Genomic DNA, 18,500 nt, shown 5'->3' with positions numbered 1-18,500 from the left:
CAAAATGCTCTGAAAGGTCTGATGTGTTCACCTGTTTGCTGGGTCTTGACTCCCAGGGCAGAAACTGGAATGAGCTCTGGGTAAACAGCGAGATGCTCTGATGGCTGGCTGCACAGCAGCATACCAGCCACTTTCAGAAGACCAAAGAGGTCATTGACATGCATATCTGCTTGGCCAGATTTTTTTTAAGCCATGGTCCACAGCCATGTGAGAGATTTCAAGGGGATGTACAAAAATTATTAAGAAAAGTAAGGCTGCTGTCACCAGGATTAAATTCACTGTATAGGGACAACAGTTCAACTGGAATATTTTTACAGCTCTTCAAATTGATAGAGCTTGAAAGACATCATCCTGGGTGAACAAAAACACTGAAGAGCCTCATTTGACTTCTGTTCTGTGACTGCTTCTCCTACATAGTCAATGATTGTATGACTATGCCTTAAGACATATAAACAGGTCTGAAGGACATCTCCTAACCTTTCAGTATTTGTTTTATTCTAGTGGTATGGCTTTCATCAGCGACCTGTTAGTTGGTGCCAAGACATAATTATGACCCATTGTCGGCTGTTCTGACAAATGTAATTCTCCATGCTTTTACTGCCCCATGTAAGCTGATTTTTAGTCCTTTCATATGGAAGAAATACCTTGAAATCTATTTTTGCTTTGGAGAAAAGTGATATATTATCTGTACCTAATGAATAAGGAAGAATGTAAAGGTGTAGCAATAAAAAAATAATACTTTAAAAGAGTAATTGGCAGGAATTTAATAACTCTGTAAGGCTTTCCAGCTTGATCCAATTTTGGACTGAACATTTAGTTTTTATTTTATGCAGTGACTGTAACAATTTTGACCTTAAAGCTAATTTTCTATTAGCTGTTTTCTGTTACTTAAAGGTTTGGTGAGTCAGTTCAGAAGTATATTTGTTTTTATCAAAGCTTTTCTGTCTAAAAAAACCTTTCTGAGAATAGACTGATTTTCTATGACATTTATAGATAGTTCCAGCATTAACAGACTATGCTCTTAGAACACTTTTCCTTATTTCTGTTTTATTTCCAGAATAAAAGTGGGCCCAGAAGATGTAGAGGTATATTCCCTAGCTACTTAGGACTGTGCCATTTTCCCAGAGGAAAAACAAAAAAGGACAAAAAAAAATATATCAACTTAGAAGAAATCAGAACTTGTAAATCAAGTATTTGGGGGTTAAGATGGAATATTTTGACATGGAAATCCTATATGCCGTCTCTTGTGATTAAGAGCATGGAAATTTTGTATTCCTATTTCTCCTTCACAAAATTTGAACTAAGTCTTCAGTGATATTTGTTCCCCTGTTGAGGTGATGCTGTTCCTTATAGTATTCTTTCCATGTGGCATATCCCAGATGTGTTTTAATAAGGACTCTTTTCCACAGAAGAAAGGGCAGAAGGTGTCGCACAACAGACCAGACTGTGTGGGGGCATGATGGTACCAGAACCTTCATCTTCTGTCCAAAATTACTACAGTTTTCAGATCTTATGTTTCTTTTTCTTTCTAGCAAAAGATTGACCTCTTTGTGAGAAAATGTTGTGGCCACATTCTTATCCCATTTAAAAAGTGGTTTTGCCAAATAATTTTTGATGGCTCTGGCATTTGTGAAAATAGGTTAGTCAGGATGTCTGTGAGAAAAAATTGTCTTTGGTTGAAATTTCAAGATCTTGCTGTGACCAGCATAAGACACAGGGCAAAATCTAGGTTTATCTCACTCTTCTTCCCATGAATAGGTTACTTCATCCTATTGTATATTTGTTTATCTTACAAGTCACATACAGTCTGCTTTTAGTACTGGCAGCAGCGCCCTGGCAGAGGGAGTGTGAAATGCCACTAGGCCTGAATGGCACCTCTTTCCCCATTAGTGACTGCATAGGATGAAAATCAAATGGGAGATCAGGTTCTGGATGACAATATGTACACAGAGGAAAAATTTATTGTGAAAACTCAGAAGCTCACGCAAGCAGCCTTCCACCTAGGTGTCATTATTGTCATGTCTGCTCCAGATTGGAACCCATGTTCCCTTTTGAGGGGTAATTCAGTGACCCTGCTCAATAACTCCCCTACCCTGTCTGTTTCCTGTGAGGCAAAACCCTGTGGTGTAATGATGAGTTTCCCCTTACATTCTCAGGAGGGAGGCTGGGGGCTGCACATGCTGTGGAAAGTGAGCTTTGCTTCTCATTTTCAGGAATGGTCCCGTCTCATTAGGATCAAGCAATGCGTGTAGGAAAGCAGCCCTGTCATTGCTGTGGCTCCCTGCGTCCTCCAAGGATAGATATATCCTCAGTTCCCAGGAACAGTCATCTCAGAGTCTTTCTGAAATGACAAATGCGTGGTAGATAAATAGAAGAAATGGGAAACAAAGTGGAAGTACAATTTTTTTTTTTTCAAGATTAAGAGAGGGACTGATGGAAAAGCTGCATCCTTCCACTGTACCTAGGAGCTTTTACTTGGAAGTCTCAGAACACATACACATTGTTTTCAAAGCAACTTAGCTAAAAATGTTGAAGAAACAGAAGGATAGGTCAGTAGAAATTTGTCTTCCACCAGAGAGGTCAGGATCAAACACCAAAAAAATTCATCTTCCTAGAGGTGAGGGACCAGTCTCAGTGGATTGACCAGTATCACTCTGTTGATGTCAGATGAATATCACTGGTTTATTGCAGCCCAGTAGCTGTCCTCATGTCTTCTAAAAAGGTGTGGACAGCAGAGACAAACCAAATTAATCTCTTACATCTCTGTTATCTTTTAGCCCAAGGAATATTTCCTAATCTAGATGATTTCCAAACCTTTTTGCTTAATGAAAACAGTCTTGAGCTCTGGGCATTTCTCTAAGGCTACTGGTCAGATTGATTCCCAGAAGTAATTTAGGCTGTAGTCTGGGCAGATCTTCTAGTACAGGATGCCTGTACAATTTAAAATTTGGTAGCACTCTTTCCTACTCTTTCTTTCTTACAGTGCATCTCCCCATATTCAGTGGTACCACTGACAGTGAAAGAGAAAGAAATAAATGCAGAAGAGTGAGATACCGTTTCCTTAAGATTTAATTTTCCTACTCAATAGTTGCTTCTATTTTTTTTTCTCATTTGTTTTGGTTTTGTTCTTCATAATAGTCTCTTGTTAAATAAAATCAACTGCACTCATGCCTTTGCATGGAATTCTTTCGCTCTAAATTGTACCTGACACCAGACAGATGTTAGAGAGATACAGCCAGATGTGCCTGCCTTTCACAACTCCACAAGCCACTAACAGTGCAGCAGCGTAAGGGACAGTGCAGGGAAGTGAGCAATGAGTGAACCTCTGAAAGGCTCAGCCAGGATCAGGATTTTCAGAACAGATTCCATGGCAAAATTTATCAAAGGCCCAGGCAGAGCCTGTTTTTGCCTTTTTTTGGGGTGAACAATGGGTTTGATATCCTGTGGAGCCTCTCTCACCTCAAGAGAACTCATGCATGCCCAGCTGGGTCTGGACGGTTCTTATGTCTGAGTTGGCTGTGTGCTGAGGCAGAGGCCAGCCACAGAAATGTTGAACGGTGGTATAGAGAAATAATCTATGTATTATTTTAAACTGTCCATGGGTTTGGAGAATGGAGGTATAAGTCAGAAGTGAAAGGATCAGTTGCTGTTTTCTCATTAAAAAAAAATCAACACTACTTCAGTCACTCAGATGAAGGCAGTAACAGCACAATTAGTGCTGGTTAAGTCTTTTATCTGTCAATCACTTGCCTCTTGAAGGTCAGAATTCCCATTTGTAGATCAATATACTGGTCCTAGACTCCCTTTTCCCTGTCCTTTGAGTCCCCCCATCCCTTTGTTTGTCCATCCTTGTTCAGGAGCAGGTGTGAGGGATGGGCAGGACCCTGCTGCAGGGATGGGTTGATGTATTCTGCCCTGGTTGTTAGCATCATGCAAGGTTGGGTTGGTCTTGCTGGTGCTGAGAGAGGGAATGTGGTTCGGAGCTGTGGGCACGTCTACTAAAATGCAGTAACATGCTTTTGCTTTTTTGCTCCTTCCTGGGCATGAAGTGGGTCTATTCCCTGATACCTCAGACTGGTGAATTTTTAACACTGTCTCTAGGGAAAAAAAAAAAGGCTATTTCACCATGCAGATTCTGTGGAGTAAAGGCCTTTCACTGCTTTCATCTCTCTGCTGTTATGATTGGCCTCAGTGTTTCCCATTACAGTGAGATTCCAGACAGGATGATGGTGGTGTGCATCCATATCCCTTTATCCTGCATTACATTCCACCTGCCTTTTACCCTGCAAAGGTAAAAGGTATCCCACAGCTTTTCCTTCCCCACCCTCCACCTACAGCTTGTTTTTCCCTCGTGTGCTGGGCTGCGGAGATGATCCCCAGTGCTGACTGTGGAGAGGCTGTTTTATTTATATGGTCTGTCTTACTCAGGGAAGCGATCGATGGAAAGATAATCACGCCATTTCAGACAGACCGCTTGTCTCACTGAAGCATAACAAGCACTGACAGGACGCAGGGGAGAATGTGTGTTTGTGTGTGTGCTGCACACATGTGAGGCAGGGAATGTGACAGAGTTTGGTTCACTCTGTCAATGCAATGTCCAAATTTTCCCCTCCAGTCAGCGGGCTTAGGAGGAGCTGATTCCAAGCAAGGCACTGGAGGAAGAAGTAGGAGCGGCTAGTGCTGATTTCAAATGCACCTCCTTCACACCTGTCTCTGGGGCAGAAAAGAATTTGATTAGCACCCTTTCTATGTTCCCTCAAGCCCCCTGTGCCCACCATCTGCCTCTCAAGGCTTTCTCCATCATGGCTGAAACCATTTAAAATGCCACCATCTCTCTGCTGGTCCTAAATTTGCCATCTGATGTGGTTTTGATGCCCTATTTGCAAGACTTTAAAACACTTTCCCTTAACTTGCAGGGCTGACAGATTTACATCTAAGATGGTTGATGTTGCCTCAGAGCCCAGGATGGGGACTTAGGTACCCCTGGGTCTAATTTGCTTTGTGCTCAAGGGCAAGTCCCTCTGTTGCTGCCTGCTTGTCCATACCACAGAGCTCACGGTGTCAGCCTGTTTCCACAGCCTGTGCATGTTTTTCTCTCACATGTCAGAGTTCGGGCATTGCATCTGCTGCATTGCCACCAGGCTGGCGAAGGGCTCAACCCTTTTGTGCTTGCATCAAGTAGTTCCAGAAGTTGCCACATAAGCAAAATCTTTTTCTGAAAGGTGCTTCTAGCAAATTAAATTAAATTGCCTGTGTCAGCCCCCACCATGCCCACTTTCTCTAACTCTCTCCATTTTGGAGTGCCAAACATGAAGGGATTAAGATTTTTACAGGCACAGTTTCCTCCTGGTTTACATCACCTGCATGCACAACCTTCATGCCCTCATGTTGTGCCCCTGTTACATCTGGTGGCTCAGTTCAGACCTGTCAGGGAGTCTCTCAGCCCCCTGCTTGCCTGCTTAGGGACTGGAGTGTTTATAGGCTGTAGGAAGGAACCAAATCCCCCTGGCCAGAGCAGGCAGCAGTGGTGCTGGTGTACCAGGGCAGCAGAGCTGCCGAAGGGGGTGACTGCTGCTGCAGTAATGATGGAGGGCAAAGCCACTCGAGTGTGGCTGCCTTGCAGCATGCTGCTCACTCGGCCTGCCTAGGAGTCCTTCAAGCCCTGATGCTTTGTCACATAGGCTCAGTGCTCCTGAGCAAGCCCTGCAGCTCCCGTGAGCTGCTCTCACCCTGGATCCCTGTGTTAGCTGGCAGCATAGGTACAGGAGAGCAGGAAAAGCTGGGGGGGATGCCACTTCTTCTGCACTTCTGCAAACTTTTGTAAACATATTGCTAATGGGTTGGGGAGAAAACACTCTGAAGAGTTATATTGCCAAATTTGGGGACTAATTTCAGTCATTAAGGTGTGAAGCAAGGGATTTTAGTGCTGCTTTAAGTGTAAATCTCAAGGCAGCTCCAAGGATCAGAGTTGTTGATGAGCCTGCCTTGATTATTATTAGAGATTCTAATCTTTCCAGTGAAAATGAGCATAAATGACACCCTCTTGTCTCATATCTGTTGCTGATTTCTATGAACTCTTCTTTTCAAGCTGTGCAAGGGAGATTCCTGTAGTGGAATCATTCTTGGGTGAGAGGAGAAAGGGGGTTGAGAATGGTTTAATACTGGTGTTTAATTAGATGTTGGCATTGCTTACTCATTACTGACATATAAAGCTGCAACTCCCATCAGGCTATTGGCATCCTCATCTTCTTGGAGCCTTTCCTTGTCTTTACTCTGGTGGCCAGTCATGAAGTTGTAATCTTGGTCCACTGGAAGATCCCTCTCACCATTACCAGAGCTTTAATTAGGTCTTGTAGGGTGCACATACCTGGCAATGGTTCATGCCTGGCATTTCTCAGTACCAGAAGAATTCACACAGCTGGGAAAACAAACAAACAAACAAAAAACCAAAAAACAAACAAAACAAAAAAAAAAACCCAGAAAAAGAGCATGTGTTTCTCTGACATGGGATGTTTTATGCCATTACAAACAATTGCATGGCTAAGATTTTCCAGGTGGAGCATGTTCTGGGGTTCACTCAATGTTGGAATTCCGAGTGGCTTTTGTTTTTGGAAAATAACCAATAGTCTGCCTTTGAAAATTGTCCTGTTGCAGATGTTTCATGCTGGGCTCCCTTATGGCTGTATTTCCAATGCTGAACATGTCCTTTGAAGGTCACAACATGAAGCAAGTGTGGAATTTCCTTTAGAAATAAACATGATTTCTGATTACACTTGGCAATGGGGAGATAGTAGATGAGTTTGGTTGATTAATGGAGTTAAAAGAAAAAAGTTTGAAAAAGGAAGAAACTAAAATAATGACCTGCTTTTTTATTTGTTTGGAGTTTCCCTGATACAATGACTTCATTAGATTAGCGGGGAGGTCTCTTTGTGCAGATAGTAGGAAAGCATGAACCCACTGAAAGAACAGATTTTTCCCCCTCTTATTTATTTTCTTGAAATGGGTTCAAACTGACTTCATAAGGGACAAATTGAAGCTGAATATTAGGAAATGTTTCCTGATGTCATGGTGTAATAGAATAGGAAACCTCTCATGCCTGTAATAGAAATGTTGCTTGTGTAATTTATAGAACTGTGCAAAGTAGGGGAGTGCAAAGTCCAGGGGCCAGCCCTGCAGGCAGCTTGGTCACCTCTGCCTCTCATGGTGATGTGATGCTACTGGTGCCAGAGCAGATTTACAAAGGTAAAATCTACTTCATGCAACAGGATTGTGAATTGAAGTGAAATATATGAACAGGGTAAACTGTCAGAGTGCCATGGCGATGTCATATAAACCACTGAACCGTGAAATGTGTATTTACCTCCTCTTCCCTACAGTGTATTTCTAGATGGTCTGACAGTTAAGAAAACAATAGACCTGATTCTTTTTTACAGCAACACCCCTTTAACATGCTCTCACAGTGCAGCAAGGCCTTGAAATCTCAGTCCGCTTAAAGGCCTTCCCTATTGCCAGAGCTGAGTAAGGAGGCTTTAGGATAAATGAGATTGAAGTCCGGATTGTTTAACTGTCCATTTGTGCAGCTGACATGAAATGCCCCAACAGGGAGTGCCTTCTGCAGAAGTGATGGGGCCTTTCCAGACAAAGCGAATTGCTGATGTTGGCTGCAAGGCTGATCACCCTTTAGCTTGATTTTACTGGGTGTAAAGCTTGACTCTGTCCATAGGAAAAAGGACTTGCACCAGGTTCTTTCAACATCCTTATCCCTATTTCTAAGCTCCTTCATAGGATCATTCTGGGCCCCATGAGGTGTGCTGGCTCTGATAGGGATAGAGCTTCTTGCAGGTGTGCTGCTCCTTCCTCTGGTCTCCACTGCTTCCCGAGTCATTGCCTCGATATTTGGGCTGTGGGGAGGCTGTCTCCATTGCTTCAGCTGTCGCCCATCACTGTCCTCAAGTGGCATGCAAAATCCCCTTTGGAGAGTGAGCAAAGTGTAGGCTGTGGAGTGTGTTTACACATCTGATTGCTAAGGATCCCTCTGCCCTTTGAGGCAGAGGAAAAACAGGGACTGTGGGCATACATATGTGTGTGACTCTTAGACATGCTTTTAGGAATTCATTGAGAGCCAACAGTACATCACTTCCCTATCCCAGCCACAAAATGGGGGCAATTGCCCTGCCTTTCCTGATGTCCCAATTTCTGGACTAATTGTCCTGTTTTTCTCACTCCCTTCCTCTTAGATTTTCTACTGTTTTGCACTATGCTTCTACCCTCCTGATGTGAGCTGAAAAGGGGAGGCAAGGTCTCATTTTGGGTTTGGTTTACCAAGCATTAATGTTCTCCTTGCTCTCTTCTCTCTCCCGCAGGTACCTGATCAATGTCACCTTTGAAGGCAGGAATTTGTCGTTCAGTGAGGACGGATACCAGATGCATCCCAAGCTGGTCATCATCCTTTTGACCAAGGAGAGGAAGTGGGAGAGGGTAGGATATGTTTGGTAATTCTCCAACTGTGTCAGGGAAGAAGAAGGGAGAAGGCTCCATGCAAATAATCCTCCCCGCCTTTCTGTACTTCTTATCAAGGGCTGGCAATCTGCTTCTTGTATCCTGGACCACTGGTGTCTCCAATGCCCAGGCTGCTGTCTTCTGCATGCAGGATGCCATTACAGTCTTCCATTAGCATGCATAAAAAATTCATCAGCTTCCTTTCTGTAATCTCTGAACATAAGTTTACCGGCCTTTCAGAGAAGATGCGTCCTCTGTGCCATGAGTTTCAATGGCTGAGACAGAAAATATTTCTCTGTATGGCTTGGTGGCAGTGACGTTCTGTACACTAAATGACTATGATTGAGCTACAGCCACACTTAGTAATTTATGCCAGTATTAACTGTGCTTGATATATCTGGCCAGTGTCCCTTGCAATGGGATGGTGTGTTAAGCAGGATGTGAACGAACATGAGAGCATACTGAGTTGTTCAAAGATCCAAATTTGCATATTTTGGAATAATTTGCAAAGCACCATTTTAGAAATGGTGTGAATTTCTGACTTAGTGGGAAGTTTTGGTTCATTTCACCTCCCACATAAATGTCAATGGTCCAGGCTCCAAACAAGTATTCCCAAAGGATTTCTGTTGAAGCAGAGATAGTAGATTAAGGGCTAAGAAAATGAGATATAAAAAGTGTTTTGGGTGTGAGAAGTCAGAGCAAAGGAAGAAAAATTCATCAGAACACTCAACAGATATGAGGAGAAGTTGGTCTGTGTGCAATCATGTGTATGGCTTAGAAAAAAAGCCCGTTTGTCTCCTGCATGGACTTGCAAGTGACTTGTTTAGTGAAACTGAAGAAGAAATTAATGGGGAAATGAGAATGAGATGGGGAGCTGTCAGGAGAAGTGTATTCAGAAAGCAGCTGTAAGAACAACTTACAGCTTGTGAATGAGACAGAAGAGCAATCACTTTAGTGCCTGGCAGGCACTAGGGTCTCCCAGTAGTTGCAGGAACTTGGGAAGAAGGTGAAAGCCCGCATCTTGTGCCTGATTTTCAGGAGGACCTATCTACCTCATGGTCTTGGCACTGTTCAGACCAGATGAGGGTGTGTGGTCTGGGAGATTCAGAAGAGGTCTCAGTGGGCCAGGAGTGTGAGGAAACAAAGGGCATGGCATAGCATGTGTGGACAACTCTTGGACATCGCTGAAGGCAGGCTGTCTAGATACTGCGCAGGGTGTGGACATGCAAAGCTCAGGCTGTAGAGACCTCATGTCAGGCTCAGCCCATCACTCAACTTCATTAAAGCTTACCAGGAAAAGTCCAGGAGGATTTGTTCCTAGCTGGCACCACATTTGTTCTCATGGGGGAAAATTCCATTATCAGAGAAGGAAAATGAAGCAGTAGCAGCATGAATCCTCCTAGGGGTTATTAGCAGGCCTGGCTGTGGGAATCTGTTGCTGGAATGCTTTGCAGTCTCTGGGGAGGCACAGCTAAAAAGTCCTGTTTTTATCTTGCCTGTCACATGCTTCACGTGTCACACCCTCAGTGAAGGCTTGGTGGCTTCCGTCAGTGGTAAGAAGGATTGTTCAGTCTCTGAGAATGTATTTGTGGTCTCTCAGATGAACTAGATAATTAGTAGAAGGGATCCTGGTTATCAGGAGCGTTGGGATTAGATTTGTGACCTGCTTGAGCCCTGCTGTCTGTGAGGACTACTTGGCATCCATTAAACCAAAACAGTCCTTCATTTCATAGGAGCTGGGGCTGGACTGAAATGAGGCTATGATGAACTATGGTATTAGTGGTAAGAAAAACACATAGTGCTTCCTGGACATATATGTTTTATCTTGAAGTGGGTGTCTTCCTCAGAGAAGATCAGATTATTATAATCAAACTCTGAACTGCTTGAATTTTATACTGGCAGGTTCTTTCTGGAAGACACTGAAGTAATGTCCAAAATGTTTCAATCACATACCAAAACCTTTTGTACCTGGAAGCTCATGCTCTTTTTCTTATTTTTTTTCCATTCAGCAGAAATGCAAACATGAAAATATAAGTGTGAAACAGAGATCTTTGTGACAAAAATTATAGTTTTGTTCCATGTTTGCAGAGAATCAGACAACACAAACTGTTGGCCCTCAACAGCAGGTCCCGGGCAATGCCACAATACAAGAAATTATTAATATATTTTCAGCACATAATTCCAATACCTTTATAGTGATTTGGAACATTATCAAAATTCTCACTAATTTTATGTAAATAGCAAGGTGCTTCATCCTGGAACTTTTAGGCAAACGGGCAGTAGGAGAGATGAGATGAAAGGCTGAGTGGGAAACACTGATTTGGTCCAGTTGCATTCACTGTAGCTTGGTCTTTAACTACATACTTATCTATAATCAAATGCTATGCCTGGAAGGAACATTAGGAGGTCAACTAGTCCCTCCCTGTGCCCCAAGAGAGGGTTTAACTAGACTGAAATTATTCCTGACAGATGTTTGTCTCACCTGTTCTGAGAGACCTACAATGCTACAAATCCCATGAAATCCCAAGTCAATCTCTTCTATGTGTTCTTTCTCCTTGCCCTGCTAAGTTTTTTTGATGTCTAACCTAGATTTCACTGGCTGCAATTTAAGCCCATTAATACTTTGTGTCTCCCTAATGGACATAGGGAATTGTTTATTCTCTACCACTTCTTATCGTCCCCATGTAGGTTTGAAGTCTTCTATCATGTTGTCTCCCAGTCATCTTTGGTGTAGGTTAAACAAGAATGTGTTCAGTCCCTCTTGGTAGGTCATGTTTTCTAGTCTTCTGACCATTTCTGTTAGTCTCCTCTGGATTTAGTAACAGAGCTTGCAGGTCTGTACAGCTTGGCACATTGGATTCTTGAAAGATAGCAAATGGATTTTGAGGGTATGTCTCATGGAGTATATATAAAAAGATATGCTTTAAAATAGGTGTGAAGTCTTCCATTTTCTGAGCAGCAAAGATCCAGACAGTGACTGAACTGTTTCAGGATTTCAGGTCTGTGAAATCTTTCACAATTTTGATTTTTTTCCCCCAATAAATATCTTCACAACCTCAATCTCAGCAGTTATTTCAGAACAGGAATTAATTTTCCAGAGGAGCTGCAGCTGCCCCCAGACTCTGATGACGATTAATCTCCTCATGAGGACTTCAGACAAACTGAAGCCTTGTAGGCCTGACAATCATGAAAGAACAAGAAGAAAACCCACTTTCTCCAAGGGGGCAGTAACTTGAGTTCTCCTGCTTGTCGTAACCATGAGTAATGATTCATCATGATAAGCAAATGTGATGAATTTCATTCACTTTTCTGTACTCTGCTTCTTGGGGACAGAACACTGCATGCCTTTCCACACTACCTTTTCATCAGCTGGTTAGTAAAGCTCTTTTCTTCACTGGCCAGATAGCCTAGGTGTGTTTTGGGTGCCTAGATGCCCCTGTTGTTTATCACAGAGGTGCAGGTATGCAGATGGAGGTGGTGACGAATGTCTACTCTTATGCCCCATGAAGGATCATGCCTCAGTGCAGTGATGAGTGGGGGCCAGATGTCTTGTCAAAGTGAGCCAGAGTCAGTACTATACTAGGTTTTGTGTCAGTGGGTTGTGATATTTTGTGGGAAGAGATTTCACCCAGTATTTTTCTTCACTATTTGCCTTTCCCTTCTGCTCTCCTATCATCCCACGTATGATGAGGACTTAATTCTGGGTTCACGATCCCTTTGTGAGGGCTAGCAAGTACCACTATCTCCAGCTCCTGCTTATATCCTCCATTTCTACTGAGTCCTATCCCACTAGCTCCCTGCCAACAGTCCTGTCCCATTAGCTCACAGATCCTTCCCATCTGCTTCCTCCCTTTCCCCCAGCAAACCTGGGGGTAACACAAATGTTATGAATTTTGAGGCCCTCTTTCAGATTCTTTCTCTACTTTAATTACTAGTGAGTTTGACATCTCTTCTATCACTAGTTTGTGCTCAGCCTCATCTCTTAGGTGTGTCACTGTGGATTCAGGGCACCTTTCCATGAGGCTCATGACACCAAGTTCTTGTACCATCCCACAGAGCCCTTTGATTTACAAGCTCCCTCCATCTCTTACCAAGCATGCCCCATTCACTCCTCTTCCTGTCTGGACAAGCAAAGCCCCAGGTGATGGTTTTGGTCAGGGTGCCACTTCAAACCATCTTAGAGAACAGATGGGAAACTTACATTGAAAGATTCATTCTCCATGTACTAATCCTGTGCCCCTATCAACCTTCACCCCACTCAGCAGATAAAATGTTTGCCTGCTGCTGGTACTATAATTATCAGCATTTGACTTTTGAACTCTTCAACTCCAGCAGGGTTTGTTCTGCTTCCTCTAGCCATTGGTGTGACCATGATTACAAATTCACAGGCAGGCTGCTCCTAGCCTGTACCCTTACACATTATGTACAATCCTTACACAGGACTGTACACATTAGTGCTCCCTGGGAATGAGGCCGTGACATCCTCTCAGCTGCCTCAGTGACTGTAGACTTCCAGGACTTCCTAATGCTTCAGCAGGGTGGAAAATAGTGCCACTACTCTCTGCCACATGGACTCTTCAGAGATGTGTTCAACCTTGATCACAGTCTGCATAAGATGAGTTTGTGGACTTCTGTGACCCTGTCTCAAGTTTGGAAGAGAGCACCATTATGCCCATCCATGCCTGGGAAGACTTCCCCCGGGATATGGGAGGGAGATACAGAAAGGAAAGAAGGATTTAGGAAAAAAAAAAAAAAGAAAAATGAAGATTTCCCTTATCAAAAAAATGAGGAAAGATAACAAGATAAATATTTGGACACCTAAATGATTGTTGAAAAAAGGACATACTAGTCAAGTGCTTTTCATGCCCCAGTAGGGAGAAAGAAGTTGTCTTGCTAAATTGTCAAGCAGAAAGATTTCAGTTAGATATGTAGGGAGCTGTCTAATTATTGGCATGGTGAGACATGGTGAGGCTCATTTACTGGTAGAGGTTCATTTCCTGGAGTATATAGAGAAAAATACCCAACAGTGCAGGATCTCAGTCTATCTTGTCCTGCTTCTGAGCTGGTGGATGCAATAAGTGATCTCTTGTGGTTCTCTGCCAGCCTACATTTCTGTGATTAGATAAGCAAGACAAACCTGAAGAGTACCTCACAAAAAGTAGCTTATTTCATAAGAGAGGCAACCCGGGTTATGGACAAGCTGATCAGCAGAAACTTCAAGCCTGATCCAGTGAGGTCATAATTTCTTCAAGCTTCCAACATGAGCCTTTTGTACTAGCAGGCAGTTGGTGTGTGAAGGCTATTGTGCCTGTCTGTGAACAAAAGCTCTTACAGAGGCACTTGTCACCTCCTGAAGTCTGCACCTTTGGGGAGCTGATGAACACCACAGAGACGCTGAAGAGGCTGTATCATTTGATGATGAAGCAGTCTTCAGGCCTGATCTCAAGTCTTACTGTGCATTAAAAGAAACATTCTTTGTCATCTCTTTGTGTGCTTCAATGTCCCAGTGGCAGAAATAACAGGGGAGAGGACTGAAAATACGATCAGTATTCTTGGCTTTTAGTAACAGTCCATGTGGTACTGACCACTCTGTGAAGAATCAATATGAATCATGTTATGCTATCTGTTACATTGCTTTGCAGAAGGAAGGACTTCGATTTTTTTATTTCCCTTTCTTAGAGAATAAAAGCCTCCTTAAAGAAGACTCTTTAAAAACAGGAGAGGAGCAAGAATGTAGAGTTGTGAGGTGAAAACTGCAGCTGTACAAATCCAAGTCTTCTCTGAAGGCCCTCCCCTACCTTTGGAAAGATGACTAGATATATTGAGACAGTTTCTTCCTTGTGTTGTCTGCTGCCCACCTAGGCAAGCCTTGCACATGTATGCTTGCCTCCATGGGGTAGAAGTTACTGCCTTTGGTCAGGTTCTGCTCTATGTGTGGAGTTCTGGCATCTTGCCTGTGTGTCCTGGGAGGAAATGATTCTTTTATTCCACTGAATCCTTTTACAGTGAGACAAGATTGGATTGTTTTTGCCAATCAGTCTTGTTTTGCTAATTTTGCTGTGTACATGGGGATTTATGACTCATTGTCCCTGGGGAGAAATGGCATAGAAGTTTGTTTAAACCTACTCAGAGTAAGAGACTGATTCTGTTCCCACAGAACTAGTTTTTAGAAGGATATAGCTTCTCTTAGGGCAGAGGGACTGTTCTGGATTCAAGCACGTATGGCTGAAATTAGAACGGGAGTCTGTACATGCATTCCCCCCCCTATTTTTAAAGTGTTCTTTCTGAACATGTCTCTAAGAGACCATAATTTGCTGAATGCCTTACTCCTCATTAGACAGCAGACTTGCATCAAAGAATACATATTTTATGGATATCCCACTCCCAAGTGAGTGTCCCTTAGATACCTGATCTAGGTCACATCTGATGGGTCTGTTTATGACCCTGATTCAATCAGACAACCAGATGGCTTTATTTGTGAACCTATGCTGCACCCACTGCCAGGATTTGGCCTGACTTCTCACAGTTGCTCAGGATCTAACTGTATGTATTTGTGGCTAATTATTGCCATGTTAATCTTACACCAACTTCTAAGCAGAAGGACAGATTCGAGTACCACACAAAGCCTTCCTTATCAGAGGATAAATGGAACCATCTTTCTGAAAAAGCCTTCTATGTAAATCTTGCAGACATGCTGGTCAAACTGTTTCTTTGCTGGATTACTGTGTCCTGCAATAATAAGCTAGTCTAGTTCTGACCAAAGAGAACATATTGGGTGTCTCTTCCTAACCACTGTATGCTCTGTCTTTATAAGCTGTCTGCTCTCTTTGCCTCTTGGTGAAGCAGTTCCTGACTTTGCTTGAATTTTGGAGAGTATTTGTATGATTCATGAGCCTGCAGAAAAATATTCTGGCTCTTCTCCACCAGACCCTACTCCCTTGCTACTGGAGGGAATTCTTACATTGAAACAATGACAGCTTCTTGGAAAGACCTTGTCCTCTTATGCAAATCAGATATTGGAATATCTGGAGAACTTTATTAAGCCCAGGCTGTAGTTAGAATGCCTCCTACCATTTCTCTGCTGGTGTAGCTGTTGAGGTTGATGGCAGCTGTCTGACCTTTACTGGGGTTGCCAACCTAACTCCTTGGACAGGGGATCCTGGAGGATTGTGTTTGGTGTACTAATAACAACATGTGATGATAACATCCAGCCACAAGAGAAGGCTGCGCTCACCTCCATTGTATTCTGCATGAGGACTCTTGTCTGCTGCTTTCTCTCAGCTGATTTGCTCATGTCACAAAGTGAGAGGTGCCAGTGTAACCCTTTGCCATGTTTATATGCACCTCTTGCACATCATCATTGCTGTCCCCAGCACCCAGTTATGGACTTGGGACTTTGCAGGGAGCAAAGTGAACGCTAACAAAAAAGGTGGCTCCTACCCCAAAGTGGTTACACTTTAATTACAAGACAAAAGGTAGCAGATGGGTACAGATGGACCAACGGGGGAGTACAAGGGAACAATCAGACAACATTAGTCAGCATGGTAGGCAGCAGGCTTTACACACCAACTGCCTAACTCTTGTGAAGGCTTTGATAGGCAGCAGAGAATTATAACTGGCTTTGTGCAGGCTTATGGGAGCCTCATCAAGAGTGTGAAGGGCAGACAGGGAAAAGCAGTAAAGGTGCTTGGAGAGCTGCAGCTGAGAAGGTGCAACAGCTCAAAAAATACCCAATGCTGCTGGAAAATTTCCAGTCTTCTTAATATCTGAGGGGATAACGTTAATTTTACAGAGAACCAAAAAACCTCTAGTAAGGCTACATCTTGTAATGCAGCAAAAACTCCCAGTACAGGGCTGATGTGCTAATGCCAGAGCCATATTGCGTCTGGTTGAAACATCTCCTGCCTGCCAGATGCTTCTAGTTGAAACCCTCCTTCTTGCCAGTAGTTTGGAGATTTCCATGGCATGTCTGATGTTGCTGTGTATCTGTGTTCCAGCATTTCATTGATTGTGGGAATGTTTCATCTCAGCATGTTGAAAATAAGCATCCATATCTTAATGCAGGGGATAGCTGATTTGCTATGGGAAGATGAGCTTTCAGGTATGGGTACAGTAATTACATATTCCTATCACAGCACAGTATCAAGGAACCATCCTATCATCATCTCTGATGAGTCTGTAACATCCTCAAAAAAACCCAAACCCCAAAAAATCCCCAGACCGGGGAGGGTGATTTGATTTTGTCCCTGATTTCAATCTGAACACAAGAGTGATTTTTCCCCGAATTCCACGTACAAATGAGCTGACAGAAGTGGCTGAGGTCACTTGGTTTGTTCAGCCTGGAGAAGAGGATACTGAGCAGAGACCTCATAGCAGTCTCACAGAGTTCACGGCTTCACAGAATCACAGAATGTTCTGAGTTGAAAGGGACCCACAAGGATCATCAAGTGCAGCTCTTCCTCACAAGGGGAAACAGCCAGGCAGACACTGATCTCTTCTGTCTGTGACCAGTGACAGGATGCAAGGAAATGGCACGAAGTTGTGCCAGGGGAGGTTCAAGCTATATATTAGGAAGAGGCTTTTCACCCAGTGGGTATTTGGGCATTGAAACAGGCTCCCCAGGGAAGTGATCACAGCACCAAGGCTGCCATAGTTCAAGAAGTGTTTGGATGCTCTCAGGTATATGGTGTGATTCTTGGGATGGTCCTGTCCAGGGTCAGAAGCTGGATTTCAGTGATCCTTGTAGGTCCTTTGCAACTGAGGATATTCTAAGATTCTGTGTTTCTGTGACTATTTATCAGCCTAACGGTAATTGCTTCATCTGTATTTCACTCACGAGTGATGTGAACAGGTTATGTATGTATCCTTCAATCCTGGATAGATGCACAGCATAACCCTTTTCACTTTCCCTTGCTTTGTACCCAGTCATCTACTGGGAATCACTTCAGGAAGTCTGTAGCAGTGAGGAGCCACACCAGTGCCATTGGAAGAGGCAGTTTATTTCCTGTTGCTTTTGCTGGCCAGACTGTGCCGTGAAAAGGCAGCTGAAGAAAGCATGGCAATTTAGGCAGCTTTAAGATTTGAAATGCATGCAGCGATGAGGGCACAGAAAGCTAGCAGCCAACCAAACTGAGTCTGAGGAAGAACTAGCAGTGCTGCAGCTGAAGGAGACTCGCAGTGAGTGAACGTGCCCCCAACGCCTGAGGGTGTGTTTTCATCTGTTCACTTGCATTTGCTAGAAACTGTCTCATGTCAATGACATCTTTGCTTGGCCTGTGAATCCTTTGCTTCTTCTATTTTTACATTATCTGAATGTTATTAACTGGAGGCTCTGTTTTCCTTCCATGGGGCTTGAGAGAAGGGAAATGCTGCATATTCATAGGACCCTATGTTTTTCTTTATTTTGCCTTTTTCTTTCTCTTCCTCCTCCTCTGCTTCATTATTTGTTTTTGGTAAGATTTTGGCAGTTTGATTTTCCTGCAGTAAAAGTCTGGCCATATTTGAATTAATTTGAAACAAGATTTTTCTAATAGAAATGGCTCAGATGTTTTTCAGTTAGAAATAGCTTGTTTGTTGTGTCTTTGGCTTAGTTTGCTTCTTTCCTCTGGTGTTGATTCAGTGTTCCCATGCTTGTTCTCACACGCTCCTTGTTTTGTGTTTGAACCCTAGTTGTATGTGGTTGACTTGGCTTGATGATGAACTGCATCTTGATGGTATTTTTTACTATACCAGGACAATCTTTTCCCTTGTGGTCTTTTCCGCACTGTTATGTGTAAACTTCTCTGCTGTTTTCCAAAGTTTTTTCAGCATTAAAGCTGTGGTTATGACTGGAGCTACTCTGTGCTTGAGTTACTCTTGCTGCTCATGAGCTCTGGCATGCGCTCAGTGTCATTGATTTGAGCATACAATATGTTCAGCATTGTTTGTTTTCCCTGTGCCTGAACTGTGTTTTCCTCGAGTCTGTAATTTTTTTAGACTGCCTTTGGTAACGTTAGATCCTA

General features: G+C 43.2%; 1 protein-coding gene across 7 annotated transcripts in view; it reads left to right on the top strand.

The window, feature by feature from the left end:
• Positions 1–18,500, top strand: part of GRIN2B (glutamate ionotropic receptor NMDA type subunit 2B) — a 232,618-nt gene that overhangs the window by 128,106 nt on the left and 86,012 nt on the right. For all 7 annotated transcript variants that reach the window (XM_072923325.1, XM_072923321.1, XM_072923324.1 and 4 more), the window contains one exon: positions 8,364–8,478. In XM_072923325.1, the coding sequence (XP_072779426.1) occupies positions 8,364–8,478 (115 nt within the window). The remainder of the gene's footprint in view (positions 1–8,363; positions 8,479–18,500) is intronic.

This window comes from Taeniopygia guttata, chromosome 1A, assembly GCF_048771995.1.
Source record: "Taeniopygia guttata chromosome 1A, bTaeGut7.mat, whole genome shotgun sequence".
NCBI classification, from domain to species: Eukaryota; Metazoa; Chordata; class Aves; order Passeriformes; family Estrildidae; genus Taeniopygia; species Taeniopygia guttata.
The sequence above is the reverse complement of the archived record's forward strand: the minus strand, read 5'-3'. Positions and strand labels throughout refer to the sequence as shown.